This window comes from Sander vitreus, chromosome 9, assembly GCF_031162955.1.
Source record: "Sander vitreus isolate 19-12246 chromosome 9, sanVit1, whole genome shotgun sequence".
Lineage (NCBI taxonomy): Eukaryota > Metazoa > Chordata > Actinopteri > Perciformes > Percidae > Sander > Sander vitreus.
The window spans coordinates 20,353,694-20,379,363 of NC_135863.1; the positions used below are offsets into that span (position 1 = coordinate 20,353,694).

General features: G+C 41.0%; 1 protein-coding gene across 2 annotated transcripts in view; it reads left to right on the forward strand.

The window, feature by feature from the left end:
• Positions 1 to 25,670, forward strand: part of notch2 (notch receptor 2) — a 50,236-nt gene that overhangs the window by 11,863 nt on the left and 12,703 nt on the right. Inside the window, exons 2-18 of one of the 2 annotated variants that reach the window (XM_078259167.1) lie at positions 1,523 to 1,604; positions 15,764 to 16,038; positions 16,743 to 16,950; positions 17,063 to 17,196; positions 17,658 to 17,780; positions 19,176 to 19,409; positions 20,674 to 20,829; positions 20,905 to 21,111; positions 21,748 to 21,861; positions 22,003 to 22,116; positions 22,320 to 22,553; positions 23,817 to 23,927; positions 24,104 to 24,296; positions 24,696 to 24,841; positions 24,959 to 25,072; positions 25,215 to 25,334; positions 25,511 to 25,663. In XM_078259167.1, the coding sequence (XP_078115293.1) occupies positions 1,523 to 1,604; positions 15,764 to 16,038; positions 16,743 to 16,950; positions 17,063 to 17,196; positions 17,658 to 17,780; positions 19,176 to 19,409; positions 20,674 to 20,829; positions 20,905 to 21,111; positions 21,748 to 21,861; positions 22,003 to 22,116; positions 22,320 to 22,553; positions 23,817 to 23,927; positions 24,104 to 24,296; positions 24,696 to 24,841; positions 24,959 to 25,072; positions 25,215 to 25,334; positions 25,511 to 25,663 (2,718 nt within the window). The remainder of the gene's footprint in view (positions 1 to 1,522; positions 1,605 to 15,763; positions 16,039 to 16,742; positions 16,951 to 17,062; positions 17,197 to 17,657; positions 17,781 to 19,175; positions 19,410 to 20,673; positions 20,830 to 20,904; positions 21,112 to 21,747; positions 21,862 to 22,002; positions 22,117 to 22,319; positions 22,554 to 23,816; positions 23,928 to 24,103; positions 24,297 to 24,695; positions 24,842 to 24,958; positions 25,073 to 25,214; positions 25,335 to 25,510; positions 25,664 to 25,670) is intronic. The other variant, XM_078259168.1, reaches the window with a different exon arrangement.

Below are 25,670 nucleotides of genomic sequence, written 5' to 3' on the forward strand. Positions count from 1 at the left end.
TGCAGTTGTGCACATAGTGGCATGCGTGTGTGTGTGTGTGTGCTTGTTGGGATTATGAATTTCACAGTGGTTTATGTATAGTATCCCCATGTCTAATGGACTATGTCTGTCAGCCTCGCTCTAACGCAATACACGCTCTCTGACCAGACCATTCAGAGACTGTACCCTGAATGTCCATCCCTTGAAAACAAACTGTGTAACTTTTTAACACCGCAAAATCATATCAAGTATGCTGTTAATAATAGTTAGGGGCCTTCACAAAGACTCCTCAACTTTAGTGACGCTGTGATTAATCTAGGCGCAGGAAGTAACACCATCGCTGAGCGCACTTCCTGTAATGCAATGACTCTTTTCTGAAGACGTGGTGTTTCTTCGAAATCAGCTGACCTACCCTCAGTTTTGTACAAAGAGCTCTGTTCTGCAGAGTGGGGTTTCATAGACATACATGGGACTATAAATGAAACCAAATGTTAATATAGCAACATTTGTATAATCTGTGCAAATGATTTTTATAGCGATTTTGCTTAATTACTCACACACACACACACACACACACACACACACACACACACACACACACACACACACACACACACACACACACACTTAACTGTGGCTTCCTTCATTTGGCTACTACATCACATTGAGACTGAGAACAGCACACTTCATGTTGGGCCGGCATGGTGTGCGTGAAGACTACTTGAGGCATGTGTTTCTAGCGGGCCACACAATAGCTGATGTGTCTGGCTATGAGTGTTTCAGTGGCGGGGAGATAGTTGGGCTTTGTTGTCTTCGTCAAGGCTCATTTCTGTCTGCCTTCCCATCCGGCTGCCCTGTGACCACAGGCTGACTTCAGGCTGGCTTTGCATAGTTGGTTAGATAGGTGGTGAGCCTTCTGCATGATCTCTGTAAGGGGGGAAGGAGGAGGAACTTGTAGACTATGTGGAGGGTTTCCCTGAGAGGGGGGGTGTGTGTGTGTGTGTGTGTGTGTGTGTGTGTGTGTGTGTGTGTGTGTGTGTGTGACAAATTTTCTGGGGGGAAACCCTGAATACGCTTTGAGAAATGCCAGCTTTGAAATTCAGCAGGAATAAAGCACTGCAAGCAAGGCTAAAACTACCCAGATTGTGAGGAGCTTTCTAGTAATTCAAACAGATACACATAAATATTTTGTTTATTTTTTTTGGCACATGATGCAGGAGGACATCATCATCATGGTGTCTCTGTATGTCTAGACACAATAAGACAAGAACAAGATATGATGGAAACTGAAAACCAGTAAACACGGTGGATAACTGACTAGATTTGGGAGCAGTCATTGTCACAAATCTGTGTATTTAAATCGGTTAAAAAAAAAACATTGCAACTTTGTACTGTTTTAAGGTGTGAATATTGTCTTTAGATACCGCCATGTGGGGACACGTAATTAAAATGTCACACTTAAAATATTGCCAATATTTAAAGTGTTTAGCAGATGAAGTGCCTCTCCGATTGTCCACTCTAACTCGTCTCTTCTCTCTTGCAGCTTTGCAGTGTATGGATGATAAGGCGCCTTGTGTTAACAACGCTACATGTCTGATCTTCAACAATGGCACTGAATACTGCAGGTAAGATTAACTAGCTGGATTGTGACCAAACGCACAACAGGGCTTTCAGTTTAACTCATGCTGTCATCCCAACACTGTAACAAAAATGTGAACACAGCAATAGAAACGCATCATAAAGGGGATTGCTGGATGTGAAAGCCAGTACAGAAATAGGGTTTTTAGATCAACCCCAGCCTGTTCACGGGACCATGAGGTTTTGCTCAGGCACGGAAGAGGGAATAAAAGGCTGCTCTGTTTGAGTAAGTACACCAGTACTGGGAACAATACCAATACACACATTTCCACCTCCAAGATGTTATTTAGGACATTTCGGGGGTTTTGTTACTAACTCTCTTGTTGCTATAAATTGATAGCTTGAGGCATTGCCAACACATTTCACTACCCATTGATTTGTTGTTGCCGTGGGATGTCCAGACGATGACGAGACATTTTTATTACATGAGAAAGTAACTATTCATTCTAATTGATGAGGGGAAAAATGGAAATGGCATGGCTCATTGTTACCACACATGTTAGTGTAGCCTTTCTTTTCCTGGCACATGCCATGTTGTTGTGGAAACTTGACATAACCTGCAGTCTACCGGAGTCTTCTCTACTACCGGAGGTGCAATCAGATCATTAAGGAAAAGGTGCTGTAGTGAAAAGGAGAGCAGTGGCCTGTTTGATCTATGCCTTCCACTCTCTGACAGCTTAGCCTAGTTTGTAATTAAGACTAAGCTATCTTTATAATTGCGTTGCCACTCCTGAGCCAAATTCCCAATGAACACACACCATGAACCTGCTCACATTTCATCAAATGTGATGTGAATCGCACTATGTGTCTGTTCCCAGCGCTTTTGGAATTTCAACACTTTGCTAATTCTGGAAAAGTAACATTCCTTAATCAGTGTTTGACATCCCCCCTGTGTAATTGAAGGTCAGATAGGCATTGTACTGCAGGTGCAAAGGAGCTCATTCTCAGTGTGTAGTGTGTGTGTGTGTGTGTGTGTGTGTGTGTGTGTCTGTCTGTCTGTCTGTCTTTGTCAATTAGACCCTTCATGATGAAGAGAAACAAGCTAAATTCTTTTATTCAGAGTCAACTGTAGACACAGGATCAGTCAGACAACCAGTGAAGTAAGGTAAGGATGGGTGTGATATGATCTTGCTAGTTGGTTAACAGCTGCATTTTGAACTAGTTTGGTGTGGGCGATTGCTGTACAGGTTAATGCAGACGTGATGAAACGTCGGCTAGGATGATCTTTAGATGGACAGCTCACGATAGGCATCTTTTAATTTTGGACATTTTTCTCAGGTGGAGGGAACATGATTGGATTGTCTTGGTTAGATGACTTTTAAACACGTCTGGATCACAAATCACATTCAGAGCTGTTTTCTTAATATTGGGAGACAGGGATACAGTACCAGTAGAGCAGTGCTTTATGCCAATACTTGCTGGCATATGTCTCTGAAACAACATTCAAAATCATTTGCAGCTGTTTAAGGTTTAACCACATCCTCCTAAGGTTTTATTTTTTTACGTTTTTATTACCTTTGCTACTATTTAATTACAATTGTAAATAATAATATGACGTATAAATGTTTTTTTTTGTACTAGGGAGCCAGTACTTTTTAATTTTAAAGTCTGACGATATATCAGCTGTATTTACTCACGCTCTTCTATGAATTAAATGATGTATTGATGATAAAAGAAAAACAGCAGAGGGGCTTCTTGCCCTGAAGACACAGAGAGGAGTCTCTCAGTTGAGAGGGGTCAGCTGACAGAGCGCAGGCCTACTGTTAGAGCGATTAACTAGTCCGTCAATTCTTTTTGCTGTGCACATGCACACACACACACACACACACACACACACACACACACACACACACACATACTGTATGCACACACTTGCCTCTGTCTGGTCCCGTCTGCACTGTGCTGCTGGTCAAAAGGCTCATTGTGTAAAAATCTAATTATGTATTTGTTAGTCTCCTCAGTATATTAAAGGCAGCCGGTTGTAAGTAAACAGTCACTTTGGCCTTTTGGCTCGGAGCAGCCTAATTATGTCACATGGATCACATCTGGGGTCACATTGGGATTACATGTATAATTAAACAGACAGTTAATAGTATACAACTGATGGACAGTTACATCTGTTTTCCAATACATTTTAAGACCTACCTACTGTACAGTTGGCCAGCCTGTTTTTAATGCTGAGAGTGGGAAGCAAGATCAAGTCATCATGTTTTTAACTTTACTCATAAACTCATACTTAAAAACATATCCTACCATACATATGCTATATACTAATAAGTTGTAGTTTGATATTTTTAATAGGTGTGTGCTTGCATGCATCTCAGTCGCATAGACCAAGGCAATGACATTTGCAGAAGAAATGCATTTGAAAATGGGTTGGAAATTCGTGTTTGCATAGAAAGCTCATATGTCTGATTTTGGACAACAAAATGTTAAAGAGAGTTAAAGTGCATGGGAGAGGTTGACTAGCAGGGTGCAGGGAAGCCATCTAACCGGTGACACTGCAAGCCATCAGAAATGGGTGTGAGAAAAAGGTGGGTGTTGTGAGTGCTTCTCTGTTTGGATTGAGCACGTCACAAGCTTGCTTGGCAAATATTTGTAACTTGCAAAATTGCTGAAGGGATACCTAAATAGTTTCTGATGAGGTATTGGCGAAGAGCACAGAAACAGTGGTCTTGTTTGTGGGCCACAGAGGATTCCTGACACTAACATGGAGTCTGACTCACTGACTTAATACCTGAGCTGTCCAATCAAGAGCGAGGCTACACACATTAAGTTGTCCAAACCCTATTTTCTTCCAGAACAAGATCTCTTTGTCTGCTGTTGGGCCGTGGTGCAAACTGATTAACTCTCCCTCCCTTTTCGAAGCCTTTTTTCTCTCACTCTCTTATTCTCTTGCAGTCACTGTCATGCCTTTATGTTTATTAAAAAACTTTTCGTGAGAGGAGAGTTACTGTGTTGTGTAGACTTGCTACCTGTTTGATCTGACAGGTCGAATTTGCCTTTGGGGCAGACAGAGGAAGAGAAAGGGCCAACAGAAAAGAGCATGTCTTTTTTCAGGTAATTTGAGGAGGAATACCTCGGAGCACAACTCCTTACTAATGATGAGAGAGCAGCGAAGGGGGGGAAGGGAGACGAGCGAGAAGCGAAGCAGAGAGGGGAGTGTAATTTCCCTCTTGCTACGCCTCCTTCATCAAACTGTCACTCATCCATCCATGCCTCTGTCCCTCTCTCTGCTTCAGAGATTTAGATGCCTCTGGACACAACTCACCAGGCCTCCTAATCCTTCTCCCACAACCCCATTATTGTCCAGATCTTTACCCTTTTTGCCTTTATCATAGCCATATCTGCTCCCTCTCTCATGCATAGCTGTGTGTTTATAGAGCTTAGTTGAGGATTTTTTGCTCTGACTGTTGTTCACTTTGTGTCCCCTCGTTACCTCACAGCGAGCACTGGTGTGATTTCACGTCCACATCCCCTCTCAGTTTCTTTGATTGAAAAGAGGGTACCAGAGTAGAGGGATGACACAGACGAAGAAATACACACACACACACACACACACACACACACACACACACACACACACACACACACACAGATTTTAAGTGGATTAGGCATTTGGGTTGGGTTTAAAAAAATAAATTGATACTCATTTGAATGATCTGATATTGATTCATAAAATCCTCAAATCGATCTTTTAAGATGCTCCGTTTTAAATGAAAATGAAACTATGATCCAAGGAATCCATGTTATGCTAAATAACGCTCCAAAGTTAGGCAAACATTTTTTCATGGACATTTTCACAGATGTATGGCTTTAGGTATATCGTCCCTACATCACACCCTCTGCACTAAATAAAGCACTTTTTCTGTCTATGTAACTGCTTTGGGGTCAATTCTTAACGATAACATTCATATTTTTAATAATGCACCAGGTTAGAGGGTTCTTTGTACAATTTACAGCATTAGTTCTCTGAGAATCTCTTTCATATTCAAGCAAAATTGGTATAGTAACTGAAATATTGCTGATCAAATCGAACTGATATATATATATATATATATATATATATATATATATATATATATATACAGGTGCTGGTCATATAATTAGAATATCATGAAAACGTTAATTTATTTCAGTAATTCCATTCAAAAAGTGAAACTTGTATAATGTATACATTCATTCCACACAGACTGATATATTTCAAGTGTTTATTTCTTTTACTTTTGAACTGACAACTAATGAAAACCCCAAATTCAGTATCTCAGAAAATTAGAATATTGTGACAAGGTTCAATATTGAAGACACCTGGTGCCACACGCTAATCAGCTAATTAACTCAAAAACACCTGCAAAGGCCTCTAAATGGTCCCTCAGTCTAGTTCTGTAGGCTACACAATCATGGGGAAGACTGCTGACTTGACAGCTGTCCAAAAGACGACCATTGACACCTTGCACAAGGAGGGCAAGACACAAAAGGTCATTGCTAAAGAGGCTGGCTGTTCACAGAGCTCTGTGTCCAAGCACATTAATAGAGAGGCGAAGGGAAGGAAAAGATGTGGTAGAAAAAAGTGTACAAGCAATAGGGATAACCAGATAACCCTGGAGAGGATTATAAAACAAAACCCATTCAAAAATGTGGGGGAGATTCACAAAGAGTGGACTGCAGCTGGAGTCAGTGCTTCAAGAACCACCACACACAGACGTATGCAAGACATGGGTTTCAGCTGTCGCATTCCTTGTGTCAAGCCACTCCTGAACAAGACACAGCGTCAGAAGCGTCTCACCTGGGCTAAAGACAAAAAGGACTGGGCTGCTACTGAGTGGTCCAAAGTTATGTTCTCTGATGAAAGTACATTTTGCATTTCCTTTGGAAATCAAGGTCCCAGAGTCTGGAGGAAGAGAGGAGAGGCACAGAATCCACGTTGCTTGAAGTCCAGTGTAAAGTTTCCACAGTCAGTGATGGTTTGGGGTGCCATGTCATCTGCTGGTGTTGGTCCACTGTGTTTTCTGAGGTCCAGGGTCAATGCAGCCATCTACCAGGAAGTTTTAGAGCACTTCATGCTTCCTGCTGCTGACCAACTTTATGGAGATGCAGATTTCATTTTCCAGGACTTGGCACCTGCACACAGTGCCAAAGCTACCAGTACCTGGTTTAAGGACCATGGTATCCCTGTTCTTAATTGGCCAGCAAACTTGCCTGACCTTAACCCTATAGAAAATCTATGGGGTATTGTGAAGAGGAAGATGCGATACGCCAGACCCAACAATGCAGAAGAGCTGAAGGCCACTATCAGAGCAACCTGGGCTCTCATAACACCTGAGCAGTGACACAGCCTGATCGACTCCATGCCACGCCGCATTGCTGCAGTAATTCAGGCAAAAGGAGCCCCAACTAAGTATTGAGTGCTGTACATGCTCATACTTTTCATGTTCATACTTTTCAGTTGGCCAACATTTTTAAAAATCCTTTTTTGTATTAGTCTTAAGTAATATTCTAATTTTCTGAGATACTGCATTTGGGTTTTTCATTAGTTGTCAGTTATAATCGTCACAATTAAAAGAAATGAACATTTTAAATATATCACTCTGTGTGTGATGAATGAATATAATATACAAATTTCACTTTTTGAATGGAATTACTGAAATAAATCAACTTTTTTATGATATTCTAATTATACGATCAGCACCTGTATATGATCCAAACTAAAGTCTACTAAAGGGTTGGTCATCATCCGATGGATGATATCATTGTTCATGGGTGATGGCCAACAGCCGTTGTGATTTCACAACAGACATTGTGATGCTTCCCAGTTCCCAGTTTGGATGACTAGCGCAGCCCATGTCTGCAGTCCGAGTGCTGAGCACTGAGTCAAGCAGCGCAGCAGAGAGGAGAGACAGATAATTATGTCGACCAATGACGTCATCGTCCATTGTGATGTTTCTCTGTGGACATCATCATCATATGGCAATTCAGTAAACATCACCCAACCCTAACCCACGGCAGTGATCTCTCTCTCTTACTCTCCAAAGACTTATCTCCTTCCCCTCAGCACAGCAATGTAGATGTGGTTTGGACTGGAACCACCACGATAAGAGTTTCTTTGTATATGTGCGTGTATCTCAAGGGCACCACACACTGGCATAGAAAGTCACGTCAGGTTCAGTGTTTGGATGGTGGACATGTAGTAATTCTATGTGACTCTTAAATGTGTGTTTTAAGGGCCCAAATGATGAGGTTAAGGAGACTGTTCATTAGTGACAGCCATGGCTGCAACTAAGGATTATTTTGTTTTATCAATTAATCAGTGAAATAATTAATTAATTGTTTAATTTGTTTAATCACAATTTCTCAGATGCCTGAGGTGACGGTTGCTTGTTGTGTTCGACCAACAGCCCAAAACCCCAAAGATATTTAATTTACAATCGGACAAAAAACAAAAACTAATAATTTTTTTATAAGTCTTGTATTTACATAGTATGTCTTGTATTTTTGCTTGATACATAACTTGTAATCAAATACTAAAACAGTTGTCAGTCAATTTCCTGTCAATGAATGAATTGACTGATTCTTTCAGCACTAGTGCTAACATGGCCTGCTGTCAGAGCTCACTGGGATCTGACCCTCTCTTTGGGGATCACCACGATAAAAGACCCGGTCAAGAACAAACCAAAGGGTAAAACAAACAAACGGATAGAAGCAGATGCACGTCGGGCTGCTTGGAGATTTGGAGATTCAAACCCACTCTCAGAAAGAGGAAGCCTTACAAAGCAGTGGGGAATGTAGCAACCAGACCATAAACCCACATACAGTAAGGTGACAAGTGGCTCTCTGTCACACATGGACGATGACACTGTGGGGTCAAAAGTACCTCCGTTTTGTTATGTTATTTTGTTTTGTAAGGTCATAAGGCATTCTCTATACATGCACTGTGATGTAAAGGCTCTGACCAGGATGAGTTTTAGTGCATCGTCACTTAGTTAATTATAAAAAAGAGTCAGTCAATAAAGTAAAGCAACTATTATTACTTCATTCGATTACATTTGACTGAACTTTGAGTTGTTATTAAATCATCAACAGACAAACTAACGAAATACATAAAAGAAACACAAAAATACCTTGTTTTTGAATTTACTACTTGGTTGTGTGCCAGTGGGAAGTTCTAAGCAGACTTTTGAATAGACCTAATAAATGCCAAGGACAAAAAAAAAAAAAAAATTAGCTGGAAGAAAATCTCCTTGGGTGGGCTGCAGCAATACATTTGGTAAACACAAGCAATTCAGTTAAGTGACCTTAAAGTGGCCATATTATGCTCAGACTTCTTCTAAATGAGGATGCACTTCCAACTTTGTGTGGAATACCTGCAGAACAGGGACATGTAAGTAGTTCTATACAATTTATTTAGTAGATTAGTGTGAATTTGTGTGTGTTGTAGCAGTGTTTTGCCATTGAGAACGAGCTAGCATGCTATACCCGGTTAGCCCCCTAGGCCTCTCGTCTCGGCTAGTTACGTAGAATGCCGTGCAGATTTTGAACAGCTCACCCGGAGACTGAAGGCAGTACACATTCAGAAACCGGTATCTTACTCAAAACAGCATGGATAGTTTTATTTTTTTCAAAGTTTGTATGCGTGTGGAAATCCCAGAAAAAGTGATTTTTTCATAATATGGGCACTTTAAGTAAAGAGTGGATACTGGACACTATATTCTTTTTTGTTATAAATAAGAATTTTATTTAATTTTATAGGCCGACAGATCTTTTGTTGGCAAGTCCACATTAAACAACTGCAGAAACAGGATAATGACAGAACAACATGGAGAGGCGGGCAGAAGGAGCGCTCAGGGAGAAAATGGGTCATGTGCTGTCTACCACAGGCACTCAGATGAGTCTTTTTAAAAATGTTTCTAAACACAGTCTGAGATTTTACCACATGTCCCTCGTTTGGACTCCACCCTGCTCTGCACTCCTTTATTCTGTCTACACTGATGCTTTTCAGTATGAATACCTGGCTCCCTTTTCTTGCTGTATGTCTTGCTCTCTTATTACTTTTGTGGCTTTTACTTGCACCTAATTGCGCTCTCTTCACTTTGTCCACCTTCCTCTTTTTTCCTAGTATTTTTTATCTATACAAAGTTGACCTCATTCTCACACCTCCCTCCGCCTGCCTCCTCTGTGATGGTATTTTTGCGGCCTCTGTTCTTCTGTATCAAAATAAGAAGTGAGAGAGTGTACCAAAAATACACCTCCAACCCCAAACTTCCTAGTCTCCCTCCCCCCAAAAAAGAACCCATAATTAAACCTTAGTTTTCATCTATGTTTGCATTTTAATTTTCCTGGCTTCTTCTCTATGGCACTGACTGATGTATGGGCCTAAATGGTACGCTGCTGCCAGTCTCCCATTGCCAGACCTATCCACACACTACATTTACACTGGCAGTAGAAGAGAAGGATCTGGCAGAACTCGCTCATTCTGTGATAGGACAAAAACCCTCTCTGGGATGTCTGAATTATAGGTGCTCTTCCTTAATGTAGTGCTGGGGATAAGGCTGTGGTGATATTGAGAAACATCTGTCAGTATTAAGCATATTATATTACTTTAGATTGGCAAGATGTGACTGTTTATTCTCTCTTGCTTTTTTGCTTTAGTTCAATTCTTGTCTGTAATTTCAATACTTATTGCATCAATGCCTCTGTAATTTAACTAACGCTCCCTTCTTTTTAGTGTACAGTAGTAGCAGCAGCAGCAGTTGACTTGACTGCCTGCAGGAAATGGTCTCAAAGCCTTCAGTGTAGACTTTCCTGAGTCGAGGTGGAACAGATAAAGGTCACATGCTGGTGTAACTCCCCATTGAGATATATTTGACCACACTCAAAGCAGTCTTGGGAGCCTTGTAAAGAAAGTGCTTCTCTGTTCTGGGTCTTATTATGACTGTGAAGGTTCAACTCAATCATCCAGGTAATATAGTGACTAGAGATGAAGACTGAAGTTTTTGATTTAAACGGAGAATTTGGTCTCATGTAATGACTAACACACTCCATTGCTTTGAACATCCCATTTATATGTGATTCTGAATGTACATTTGCCATACAGTGATTTATATAAAAAATCCGAAAGATGTGATAATGATTTCAAGCACATCATCCAGCCAGCTATTCCATCGCATGACACATTAGCCTTTGTCTCTTTATTTATTTATTATTATTTATTTTTTTAAAGCAGGATCTAAAACTGTCCAGCTTGATCCCACTAGGGAATTTTAAACTCATTTTAATGGTACTGGGAAAAAACATCTTTGGAATCTTGTTCTTGTTTTTAGTACTTTAGTGTTTTAAGTCTACTTGGGACTTTCGTTTAAATATTGTATATAGTACATATTGTGTATACTATTGGATTTTGTTCTGTAGCTGATGTTGTGTATTGTCCTTAACATGTCTCTCTTGAGAATGAGACCCTATGTCTCAATGAGATTACCTGTATAAATAAAGGTTATTATAATAATAATAATAATAATAATAAAATAAATAATAATAAATGATCTACCAGGCATCTTGCAGCTACAATTTCTATTGCTAGCCGAGGATTCCTGAGTTCCCGATTAACCTCCACCACCAAACTAACAGCATAACCATGCATTGAAGCAACAGCAAAGCCCATAACATGTTCTGCACTTGACTTGGGATGTCCATGCATGCTCACACAGGACTACAGTTCAGTGAATAGGCCACCTATGCTCTAGACAAGCCAGGGAATGATCCAGGAATTGAAATGTGAGCTGGTTTATGCTCTCTCACACTCTTTCTCTGTGATGGCCGCAGGGGGAGAGCATGATGAAGTTATTAAGCGTAGCTGAGACTAGAATAGTGGCTGGAGGAGGAGTTGGTGGTGGGGTTATAGTTGAGGAGAGGAAGGTGGAGAGGTAGGAGAAAAGAATTGGCACACAAGAAAAAGGGGAATTACGGATTTGGGATGGGAGGAGAAGGAAAGATTATGGGAGCTTGGGACATAGGAATTAAGGAATGAAGGAGGTGGGAGACGTTACATGAGTGAGTGAGAATCTCACTCCTCTCTGCTCATTGAAGCCCCCACGGCCAGCCAGGACAGGCAAAGGTCAGCATGAGGTAGAGGAGGAGGAGGGAGAGAACGAAGTAGAGACGGGGTGCAGAGGGAAAGGGAGAGAAAGAGGGAGGGGTGTGCGTGAGATGGGGGGCGCTAATGTGAACCAGCTGTAGAAACCTGACACCTCGAGAGTGGGTTAGAAATGAGAGGTGGAGGAGTGAGAAAGAGAGGGAAAGAAGGGCTGCAGGAAATTGCAGCGTAAGAGAAGGATGGGGGAAAAGAGGAGAAAAAAGTCCTCATGAAGCAAAACAAAGAATCCCATAGATGACTTTGGCTGCAGAAACCCCTCTCTGCCGAGTTGTTCATGAAAGAAGAGCTGACTGTATGTGGGTGTTAAGGTATCTATGTGCATTAGTCTGTGTGCAAATTCTTGCCCGTGTTCTGTAGTGTCTATGAACATTTGTCCCACTGAATCCCACTGCTCTGTGCTGCATTCAGTGACAGACTAATGTGTCAGTGTGTTGGGTTATCTCTTCCTCAGTGAGACACCACTCCCTGACAATAATGTGAACCATGCTTAGCCTTGTCTGTTTGCCCCAGAGTCTAGCAATACAGCCAGAGGCTAATAATGAGCTCTCTATCTGGCAGTGAAACCTGAAGGACAGGGTGGTATCGTGTCCTGACGCCATGGCATTTGGCTTGTCAATACTGGTTAGATAGCAGTAGTTGAATTGAATAGAGGTTACTATGCATCTTTACTGTCAGCACTTTGGAATTTTCACATAAATCTAAAAGTTGTAAATAGTTCTTGAAGGGTGGTATAGGGTTGTGTAGGCGACTCTATAGGAATTATAATTGTTTGTGTTTTTATAAATCAAATAAAAATCTTTCTTGTGATACCAGGTTAACTTAATAGTTATATTTCATGCAATATCATTTCAAAATGATTCATTCTAAGCTCAAAAGACTTTGACAAACATTAAAACAAAACACGTTTCAAATTTCCTCGCTCACTTTGAAGTGGCTATACTTAACTTTGGAAATGCCTCTCATATTCCCCATGTTTTAACAGTGAAAATGTGTGAAATGTTCCCAGTGAAACGTAAACCTGGCATTAAGCTGGACACAGTGTTTTTTGTGTGACAGCCTGCTAATGTGATGTATGTCACAGGGCAGAGGGCCATGTCATTACTTCTTGAGAGGGGGCGGAGAGGTTGTCCAGGAGAAGAAAGCAGTCCTAATTCCCACGACAGCCTTCTTGTTGTAATATCATGTGCAAGCTGTGTTTGTGCTCAGAGTGGGGAGGGACATCTTTGTGTTTGTGTATTTATCTGTGTGTGTCTTTTGAGGTGTGTGTAGGGTTGCACTGCAGACATGCTGATACAGCGACAGAGACAGGAAAGAGGGTGGGTGTCTAATCTGACAGAGTTGAGGTGAAGAGGCATGAAGTCTGTCTTTTCTTTGAAGATTATACGTCACTATTAATCTACCAACATGTTTATCTGTTTACCAGCACCATGAGTATATAAAATAGCAGATAAATAGCAAATAGCAAATTTTTAGTGAATATGTATGTATTTATAATATAAGGCTGGCAATAAAACAAACCAACAATGCGATTTCTCTGTCTCTCAGTACTTTCTAACGTGCCTTGCCTCTGTTCGCCTCTGAGCCCCAAGTCTATGCCTTCCTTATGAAGCTGTAAATCTTTAAAAACGAATTAACACATGTATACTTTCATATTTGTTATATTATATCTGGCCTATTTATGAAAAAAAGCTCCGTCTCTCTTTTAGCTAAGGGGTCCTTGGCCTAAAAAAACGTAGAAGACCCCTGCACGAGAGAGGCATTTCTGGCAGCAGGACAGAGTATGTGGACTTGACTGAAAATGAACTACATTGCCCATCATATTGAAGAATCATGCCACTCAATTCTACAATGGGGCTCATTAATGTGTTTTTACTCATCTTTGGACAATAATGTAGGTCTATGGAATAAGATCTGTCAGTCTTTGGCTGCACAGGCTACTAATACTTCTTAGTAGGATCAACTACTTTGTTCACTATAATAAAAAATATATATATATATATATTCTATATTTTTTTATATATATATATATATATATATATATAAAATATTCCTAAACTTGAATATTATTGAGGTTTCTGTCATATCTAGACTAAACAAAGATAAAACCGGAATCATGAACGTATTGCTCAATATTATCGTGTTGATTCAGTTTTGTGTTTTTTTGTTGGTTTGTGCACACGTCAGTGCATTTGATATACTGTATAACTGTGACCTAAATATGTTAGTTAGAGTGGGACTTTGTTGTCAGATGTTGTTTGTCATATGTGAGGAGACATTGGGTGACTCACACATCATACCGAGTCTCACAGATGTAATTGATCTGTAAGACTTCTTGCAGGCATGATTCATGACTGTCAAGCTGCTTTGGGGTGGAGTAGCCAATAGTAAATAAAAGCCAGTAAGCGTGAGACAGATGTTTTTCAAATCATTACCATCTCCAATGTTTCGTCTCTGTTTTATGTGGCTCATAACACCTATTTCTGATTCTTCACTTTGTTTTTTTCATTTGGAATGGTTATGAAAGAAGGTATTCATTTCTCTGTGCATGTGTATGTGTGTGTTAGTAACTGTGCGGTGTATCCTATTATGTTACCTGAGCCCCTCTAGGGAGGCAGGTTTAGAGGCCTGTGTAAGAGGCAGCAAGTCACTAAGTCGCCCACAGTCCCCAGACAGCGTGTCTGCCATGTGCCACACGCACAATGCAACAGACAGCTGACCAAAATAGCCTGCGCAGGAAATTACCTGACTAACATTTTAACTCGGTAACAAAATAACCTTTCTGACCAAATGCTGTCACACATAGAGAAGTGGTGAATGAAAGTGGGAGGGACGGAGAAAAACAGAGGAATAGAAAGTGACTAAGGCATCATTGTCTCTGATGAGATCTCCTAGTGGACACGTTGTGTAATATTGCAATTTCCTCCCCACTGCTCGACATGTGGCTGAATCACTTGACTGAAATAGAAGCAAAAAGAGAAATCAAAAGAAAATGATTATACTGTAGATCACATGTGGTCATAACATGATAGATAAGTGTTTCTTTTCTTTTAAGCCATACACCGTACTGTTTGTTGTGAGAAACTTGCCGTTGTCAAGAAAACGTCCTTAACCTTTACTGTGGACACATTTCTGTACATTATGGCATTATCTGTTGCCATGACTATTGTTCGTTTATTACATTGCCCAAATAATTGCTGGTGCTTTTCAGAAGTTGATTTTAGTTTCTGCCAGGCTTCAGTCAACAACTTCCAGATAGCTCCACCTCACATCCTTCTACTTTTAAACTTCTTCTTTTCGATCATTGACCCGAGTTTAACCCTTTCACCAAGCTCAGCTTCCTCCTTTTCTCTTACAGGGTTTATGGGGCAACAGCTTACTTTTCTCAGTAATCTTAGGGTTAGTGGTTTACATCTTAACAGCATGTCAAAATGTCCTTCAGCAAGACACAATACTCTTAAGTTCTTTTTTTAAGCATCTCACGGTCATATTAATGTGTGTACTTTTACTGTAAATAGCTTCATATTTCTCTGAAGGGCATTAAATAAATGCAGACTTTTAACCATGTAATAGTAAATGAACAACTAGTTTCTTTTTATGCACAACCACACATCTCTTATATATATCCCCACATACAGTTGTTTAGATCACTATACAACAGGGAGACTGTGTCAGACATTAGTGTTTGTTTACCGGTGCTGTTTCTTTGATGTGTGTGTGTGTGTGTGTGTGTGTGTGTGTACTACAGGACTCTCGTGCAGACGTTATGCTCCGCTATCAATACTGCCGTCTGATGTGGTGCATTATAGCGCATCTGACTGAAACTCACTCTTTTGTTTTGTTTTGTTTGCCTCTCTGTCTCACACACACACACATCAATATTTGTCTTTTTGTTTAACTCATCTTTCAAATTTTTCGTCTGTAGTGATTAGGTTTAAGTCCTTGTATGCATGCCTTGGCATGCTCCATCATTGTTTTCTGTGTGTGTGTGTGTTTGTCTAGGTGTGCACCAGGCTTTCTGGGTGAGTACTGCCACCATAGGGACCCTTGTCAACCTGGCTTCTGCCTGAATGGAGGAAACTGCTCTGTGTCCATGTTAGCTGGTGTACCTGTACCAGGCAGCGCTGTCTGCACCTGCCCTCTTGGCTACACCGGACAGCACTGCCAAACTCCCCAGAACTCCACATGTTACCCCAAAAACCCCTGTGCCAACAAAGGTGTCTGCACCCTACTGTCCCTTGACAAATACAAGTGCGAGTGTGCCAGAGGATGGACAGGTGAGATGCTGTTAAATCTATTCTATTGCAAATCTGTTTGCAAATCCACTTGCTAACTGTAAAGACTGCTATGTCCTGAGTAGGGTTGGGTACCGAAACCCGGTTCCTACGCAACCGGTAGGAATCGGACCGGATTACAATGAAAATTTCGGTTCTTCATTTCAGTTCCACTTAACGTGTTGAAATATTTTCCCTCTTTCAAAATGCCATTTTTTTTTCCTGATGAAGGTCTAAGACCGAAACGTTGTATTTTTTTTAAATAAATTATTGCTTGCGTAATGGTCAGTGTGCGGGACTTTCTCTAAGCTTCTGATCTGCTACTTTTGATCATATCCTACGCACCTGCAAAAAAGCTTTCCTACGTCCCTCTGGGCTCACCAAAACATACGTAAAAGCATATTAACCATTCACTTTTCAGTTTTTCAAGAATCGGTTTAGGAATTATAATCGTTTTAAAAGTACCGGTTCGGCATCGGAATCGTAAAAATCCAAACGATACCCAACCCTAGTCCTGAGTGCAGTTTGGTGACATGATAACTAACTAACTAACTAACTTATTTAGAGAGAGCTAAACAGTGTGCTCTAGACGTGCTTTTCCTCTGGTATCTAAGCCATAATTCTCCAGAGGTGGACACATTGATAAATGGCACATATGATAGCTAAAGCACTAATGCTCGGCTCCTCTCCTTCCTCTCCATTCCCAGGACTGCAGTGTGAGCATGAGGACAGCTGTCTATCTAGTCCCTGTTCCAATGCTGGAACGTGCAGCTCTCTGTCTGGTGGTAGCTACACATGTTCCTGTCCTCCTGGCTACACAGGGCCTCGCTGCCTTAATGACACAAATGAATGTGATGCCACACCCTCTATATGCCACAATGAAGGACAATGCCACAACACCCCTGGCTCCTACAAGTGAGAATCTAGTGTATAATAACCAAATGTGAAATATGTCACTATCTGGAAGATTTCCTTGATTTCCAAAATAAGACTGAATTTAATGGAATGTGCTCGGTCATTGCTACAGGTGTACCTGTACCCCAGGATTTACTGGCAGACACTGTGAAAGCTCATACATCCCTTGTTCACCCTCACCATGCCTAAATGGAGGCACCTGTCACCAGAACTCTGAAACTAGCTACTCGTGCCACTGCCTTCCAGGTAGGAGGAGTCAAATTCTGAAATGCCTAGATTTTTGTTCCTCTTTTTTTAAAGCTGAATATGAACTAGAAACTCATACCACATTTAAAAAGTTATCCAGCCACCACACGTCAAGAGACATATGGACAGTTTAGTCAGAGAGAGAGAGAGAGAGAGAGAGAGAGAGAGATTTAAGAAAATTGAATGTAGGAAGAGAAAAAGAGTGACACTGTAACTGGTATTTATCTTTAAACCAATATAGCTTTGAGTTTCTGTATTGTTACATTGTGTTGTTTGTGGTGCAAACAGTCTGAGCCTGTTGGCTGTATTGTATTAGACACATTCTATCGTCAGACACAACAAACATGCTCACAGCTGCTGTTTATATACACTACTAGGACATAGCATAATACTTACACTAGAGAATATCGTACTACAGTTTATGTATTTAAGTGCATGTCTTCCCCAATCATTTGCGCCAGGTTTCAACGGGACTAACTGTGAGAACAATATTGATGACTGCCCCGGTCATCAGTGTGCCAATGGAGGAACGTGTATGGACGGAGTCAACACCTACAACTGCCAGTGTCCTCCAGAGTGGACTGGTAAGGGATTGTTTGTTTATGTGTTCCTGTGACAACTATTGTACTCAGTGTTTGTCCACTCTGGTTTGCTGTGATGTCATAAGGTTACCACCCCAGATCCTCAAATCCATGCAAGATATCAGGGGTTTCCCTCATGTGTCTGAAGGGGATCTGTGTTATATGTTGAAGCAAAGCATTAAAAAAAGCAGTATTGTGTATTTCAGACATGTCCGCTTAGCTGGCATTCAGACTGAAAACAGCCCTGCGTTAAAACAGCGCCAGGGGCTGTGTCGTTTAAGGTATCGGTGAGAAATGAAATGCGATCCAGGAAGTCCAGTTAGAGTAACAGATCCATGAGTTTGAAGGCTTATTAGACGGCAAAACATGTATTATACTCTGACACAGGATTTCAAAACTCTGGAAAGTTTTCACACCAGTAATTAGTATTAGTACAATTGGTAACCGTACAAATAGGTTGTTCATGTTTCGAAGTAATATACCAGGAATGTGCGTTTGCACTTCTTTGATTGGCCACCGCTGCGTTCGTTCTGGATGAGTCACATTGGCGTCCAGTAGAAGTAGAACTTTTTTCCTCGATGACTGTGTTTTTTTTGTTTTTTGTTGAAGCCCTATGCGTTGGCATCGCCACTGCGTCACTGGACTCAGAGCTAAAGTTTGTCTAAACACTGCTTTTTATATTTACGTATTAAGTCTTAAGTATTTTGTATGCCTCCTGTGTTTAAAAAAAGCTGTTTGTTGAATATGTTTTGCAGACTATTTTATCGTTTTTCACATTTTTTTAAATTAAATCCACAGCGGATTGTTTGTGTCTTTCCCTTTTTAATTTTCTAGACATTCTAGCCATATCATTATGAAATGGCTTTTCTACTTTTAAGCCGGTCGAGCAGTGAGGTGGAATACATGTTTGTGTTGTGATCAGATAACTTTCCTTTCATGTTGTTTCAATGTTATACTTCCTACCAGTCTTCTGTACTCTTTCTTTATCCTACGGAGGCTCGTACTTCACACAAGGCGTGTCTCTGCTAACACACTTATGTGGCATACGCAAACTTTCCGTTTATAAAGCAAACATGCATGCATCAGCTTCCTTGGGCCTGTCTGAGTTTATGTTGCACTTATTCAACCTGGGGAAGCAAAGCCAACGTGAGCGGAGTACTTAAAAATGGCCATCGTGGATTAATAGTATTCTCACACACTATATTTTTCATGTCTGCAAAAAATCTCTCTAAATAAGACTGTAAGCATCTTAAAAAAAACGGGTCACTATTTTTAATTTCTTAACCGGAAAACCCATGAGGTTACACCTTGAGTTATGTTGTAACATGCTACATAGAGTATTAACTTAATTTGTTTACATTTCCTCCTCTTCTTGTCCACCTCCCTGCCTCTCCACAGGTCAGCACTGCACAGAAGATGTGGACGAGTGTCGTCTGCAGCCAAACACTTGCCAGAATGGAGGTACCTGCAGCAACCTGTTTGGCAGCTATGTCTGTGTGTGCGTTAACGGCTGGAGTGGACCCGACTGCTCTGAAAACATTGATGACTGTGCTACAGCTGCGTGCAGCCCAGGCTCCACATGCATCGACCGTGTTGCATCTTTTGTCTGTCTCTGCCCCTACGGAAAGACAGGTAGGCCAGGAGTGAGACATTTTTATACCTTAAAATGCATTATGCTAATAACAGCCTCTCTGGCATAGTGCCATACTTCTCTTTAGATATTGTGTTGTGTTTACAACTGAAGAAAGAAAAACAACAGTTGCTAAATATATGAAATGATATATCAGTATTGGTCTTTACACTGGAACTGTGTATTTTCAGTGCCCTTAATGTTATCCATGTCACAGTCAAATACACTAATTATACCAAAGAATAGATTTGCATTTCCTTGTATATCATTTGGTGGTTAAAGACTAATTCTTAGATTTGGATTAAGCCTTGTCTGAGAAATAAACCACTCCCTAATAGCAAATTTGCATTGAGTTTGTTTTACTTTGAAGTGGGCATAACCGTGTATTGGTAATTCTCTGGGGCCATTTTTGTTTAAGCACAGACAAGATGTTTGTTTAGTGTAGTTTTGGTTGGCAAAGCGGGGCCGGTCCTATAAACATAAATGTTTGCCCCCGGCTGAGCGTGTGATGAAGTTACACCATTGGTTTGTTGAGTGTTGGATTTTACCAATTGGCTGTTGCTCTGTCAAAAGGAATAGGCGTGAACTGCCCTCAGATTGCCGGTAGACGGCAAGAAACGTTATGAGGATAAGGTGGAAATAAGACACTGGTGATTTCATGCAAACCTCTCAGACCATCTTCACAGCGCTGCGGAGGAGGGTCTGGCGAGTCCACACAGCATTTCGGGATGGGAGAATAACGTGCTCTGATTTATTGGCATTTCTTTAAACCAATCACAATTGTCTTGGCTGGTGCTAAGCTCCGCACGGAGCTGCTGCTTAATAGCCTCTGGAAGGAACGTGTTTTGGTGGGACGTGTACATTCAAAAGTTGTTTAAGTCGTGCGATAGAAAAATCAGATTGGACGGATAGTCTAGCTAGCTGTCTCTATTTACCTTGCAGAGATCTGAGGAGCAGTTAACCATAGTCCTCATAAGTCGACCGGAGTTTAAAATGCCAACACAAAGAAAGCGGAAGGTAACGGACATCGGTGAAAAGACATGCAACCGGCGGAATTTCCTGCGGCACCAGAGCAATCCCGGAAGTGGAACGTCAGGGGATATAGACTAATGCAAAACAAACTGTGCTTTAGCTTGTATTAACAATGTGGCTGCATTTTGCTCCCAACACTCTGATACTGTATTAGTGGACATGTCAGGGATAAACTCTGGAACTCTCGACCTATTCTTGTTTACTCATTCCTTGTCAACATGGTGTTCTTTTCAGGCTTGCTCTGCCATAGAGATGATGCCTGTATCAGTAACCCCTGTAGAGAGGGTTCTCAGTGTGACACCAACCCCATCAATGGGATGTTCAACTGTAACTGTCAACCTGGATATGTAGGCAGCACCTGCAACATCGACAGAGACGAATGCAGCATTGGTGAGAAAGTTCTAACCAAGTATGCACAACATGTATCTCTGCCTGGCTTCTGATCTTTTCTGCTTTTAAACGCAGCTCTTTCCTCTTCATCATCAGGTACCAACCCTTGCGAACATGGTGGTCAGTGTGTGAACACTGATGGCTCCTTCACATGCAACTGTGTTCGGGGTTATGCTGGGCCGCGCTGTGAACAAGATGTCAACGAATGTGCTTCGAACCCCTGCCAGAACGATGGCACATGCCTGGATCGCATTGGGGACTACACCTGCATCTGCATGCCCGGTACATCTCTTGAGAAAATATAAATAACTGTACATTCCAACCAATTTGATCAGACATTCTCATCCAAAAAAGAAGTGCAGGAGTTCGAAAAAAGTGCAGCATTGCCGGTCTTGAGTTTCAAGATAGCGATATTGTGGAGAATAATTTATTTATAACTAGAAAGCATACCTCCACCAAGGCTGAAAAAGTAAAAAAAAAAACATATTAGCATCTAAATCTGAAGATCCAGAGTGATCAACTCTAATGTGACACGTGCCACAATTTATAATGTATAAAATGTTAAAAAATATAAAATATATATATATATATATATATATATTTTTATATATTCTGCATCCAGATTTACACAAAAATGGTCTATTGTACCTTGGCCCATAGCCTACCTTTTCAAGTCCCATTCAAATGTGTGTTACTATTTGTTTGATATCCTGCTAACAAATAGACAAGAAGGACCAAAAACATGACTTCCTTGGTGGAGTTGATAACAGCCTGTTGAGGCGGCTGACACCACTAGGTTTAAATGAAACTGCTTAGAAACGGCAAAGAATTGGGATTCAAAACATAACGTCTTTGGCTTCTGTAACGTTTGAGAAAAGAAGTAATCTCATAAAAACTTGTTTCTCGTCATGCATGCAGGGTTTGAGGGGACTCACTGTGAGATAGAGGTGGACGAGTGCCTCAGCTCGCCCTGTCTGAACCAGGGGAAATGTCTGGACCAGGTCAGCCGCTTTGTCTGCGAATGCCCAGCAGGTTGGTACACATGTTGATGTATTTTTTTAGACTTCCATCCACTCAAAGTAAAAATGAATTAGATTATGAAGCCCTGTTCTGTTTTAAAACTGTGTTTTAATGTATAAGTTTGTTACTATGTTCATGTTGTTCTGTTTTCAGGCTTCAGCGGTGACATGTGTCAAATAGACATAGATGAGTGTTCCAGCACGCCCTGTTTTAATGGGGCCAAATGTATCGACCGACCGAACGGATATGATTGTGAATGTGCTGAAGGTAAAAGGGAATAACCATATGTTAAGTTAAAGTAAAAGCAACATATGTGTTGTTTCTGCTCTGCTATTGTTCTATAAAAAATGGTAGACTGCATCAGATTAAACCCCATATCCTTTTTAATTTGGAAAATCTTTTGAAATAATCACTTGATCCATGATGCAATAGCCTTTGTTATTTTTCTAAGAAGAAATGTCCTCCCGCAGGCTTCACTGACCTACTTTGTAAGGAGAACATCAATGACTGCGTACCAGAGCCTTGCCACCATGGTGTGTGTAAAGATGGCATTGCCACCTTCTCCTGTGAGTGCTATCCTGGATACACAGGGTCCATCTGTAATATCCAGGTCCAGGAGTGCCACAGCAACCCTTGTCAGAACCGAGGACGCTGCGTTGACCTGGTCAATGCCTACCAGTGTAACTGCCCATCGGGAACCACAGGTGGGTACTTTGTGTGCTACAAAAATCATTGCCTGATAGTATATCGGTGAGACAAGTTAATTCTAATTTATTCTTCAAAGAAAAAGTGTCATTCAACATGTCATATGTACAGTAAATGATGCAGTTGTACAACTGTGATCAGATGTCTGTGGGCAGCATTATTCATTGATAAAAACTTTTCACTACATGAGTATAAAGAGGGTGATAGCAAGTCACTCTGAAATATCCACCAGACCGGTGTGAGTGCTGAGTCATTAATGTACAGATGGATGTAATCATCAATATGGTTAATGTGATTTCTCATCAGTCTCTCATCTTGACTTACAACACAGCTCTGCTCTTCGTGATATCTGGTGGCTATAGTAACCATACAGACTGAACTATAAACACAAAACATTGTAAGTTAGTTTTAGTTCCTCTGACACTTTGTCACTGAAAGATAAATCAGCTCTACATATTGTTATTTGAAAGAGTCTGAGCCAGATCACATTTAATTGCCTCCTGAGAGTTTTCTTGTGATTGACCCTTGTGGCTGTAAATTGGAGGTAACAGCTTGAGTTGAATGTAAAGACCCCCATCCCCCACCTACACAGCTTCCCGTATAGCTTTCGATGTATAGTGTGTAGAGCACTTTGTGTAGCAGTCACAAGTCTGGGTCGAGTGGTTCACCCGTCAGGTTGCTCTGTGGATTAATAGGCTCAGTTCAGCACGTTGTACCACCCTGAGGCCTGATACTGACATCTGTACTATCCTTACTTTACCAAAATTGCCGTCAGGTCTCACTTTCTGGTTTCATGCACTCACTTCCCCTCCTCTGATGTGCCTTTTTCTCTCTCTGTCTGGTTTTCTCTTTGTATCTCTCCCTCCTTCTGTTTCTCATCCTATTCCTCTCTCTTTCTCTCTCCCATTTCACAATTGTTCCACTAATGTTTTTCTTGTTAGTTTTCTAACTGTATGTCATAGTCTGCTGTATTAATAGTTATTGTCAACATTTCTTACTTTTTGCTGAACTACATTTTTATGGAGTCTTACTCCCTCTGGTGGTAAATCAATTAACTATCACATTTTGTAACAGCCATTTGATCTGCTTCACCTCTTTCTTATGCAACCCCTTGTTCACTTCAACCGAAAGGGACATGAAAGGGTGTTTTTGGTGTGCTACTTTTAAAATCTAAACAAACATACAGTCCGATAAAATGATAAAGCATATAACCTGGCTTTTGTTACCCTATATGAATTTGTCTTTCTATTTTTTCTACTCAGGGGTAAACTGTGAGATCAATGATGATGACTGTGCCAGCAACCCCTGTGAGTACGGAGTGTGCCACGATGGCATTAACGAGTACAAATGTGTGTGCACCCCAGGATATACAGGTATGTTTTGCTAGATACCCCAGTAAAGTCACGGTAATAACAGTACAAAGTGTTTCAGAAATGGGGCAGGAAAAAATAACCATATAGATATAGCACTGCAAGCTAATATTTGGTTGCTATTACTAAAAACTACTGGATAATCAAGAACTAATTCCCTCTGAATTGCTCTCTAATAGGAGTTAAATGTGATGTGGAAATCAACGAGTGTAACTCAAACCCATGTATGAGTGGGGGAACCTGCGTGGACAAGGTCAACGGGTTCCACTGCCTGTGCCCACCCAGCACCCACGGCCCTCTGTGCCTCTCTGGGACCGACCACTGTGCTCCTCAGCCTTGTGTGCACGGAGAATGTATTGAACAGCAACACGGGTACATTAACCTTATACTGCTACTCTGAAATGTTATGTTCTGACATCCATCTGGCCTTCTCCAATCCAATGTGTGAATATGAGCCAACACACAACAGTTTTATAGTGTACTTTAAAAGATCCATTAGGCAAAGTAACATTTTTTACATGTTGTTTTATTGTAATGGTACTTTCCTTTACTCTATTTAGATGTGGAGGCTCCCTACTGTTTCTTCCAGCCTGCTTTGCTTTTCATCAGCACAACTATGTGTTTACAATGATATAATAATCCAAGTACTGGCTATTCTTGAACTGATGCTGGAGATAGCCCAAAGACGAGCCGCCGCTGCTGCTGCTATTATTACTTTGTAGCCACAAATTTCTCATTTTAAACTCGTGCTTGCCTTTCTTCTGTGCAAAGGTATCGTTGTGAGTGTGAAGCTGGCTGGGTGGGACAACACTGTGAACAGGAAAGGGATGAGTGCAAGTCCAGTCCGTGCCAAAATGGTGGCACCTGTTTGGACCGACATAATGGCTACACCTGTCAGTGCCAACCTGGATTCAAAGGTAATAATTATTATTGTTGTGTGTCCGCATTTAATTTTTTTTAACTTAGCAATCATTAGAGGAAATGGCACTGAATTTTAAAATGAAATATTTGAATCACCCCGCCTCTCGCATTAGGTGTGAACTGTGAGAAGAACATAGATGAATGTGCATCCGGGCCCTGTCTGCACCAAGGCATTTGTATAGATGGAATCAACAATTATGCCTGCCAATGTAGTCCGCCATTCATAGGTTAGTGATTTCACATTTTCAGCATATCAACATCCACTTATTAAGATGCAATATCAGTTTTTGTAGCAGCCAATTAAATATCTTTTTAGCAAAGATTTTCATGAACCTGTCATTATGAAAAATATGTGCTATGCACAAATAGGTAAGCACTGCGAGATGGAACAGGTTCCCTGTGCCTCTCATCCATGTGAGAGGGGAGGAGTGTGTTTTCCATCTGCAGACTACACCTCCTACACCTGTCGATGTCCTGCTGGTTGGCAAGGTATGTGTGTATCCGTCAGATATTGTGTTCATATGTGTCTGTCCGATTGAGTTTGTATGGAAGTAAGAGAGTGACACTATGAGACGGTGTGCCTGATAGCAAAATCATATCTAATATTATATATTACTGCTACTGATGCAGTACTAATCCTTTTTCGTTTGTTCACAATTGTGTAGGAACACGTTGCACGGATGATACGAATGAATGCAGAATGAACCCTTGCAAAAATGGTGGTCGTTGCATTAACACCCAGGGCAGCTACACGTGTAAATGTCAACCTGGATACAGCGGACACAACTGTCAGACAGACATTGACGACTGCTCACCCAGTGAGTT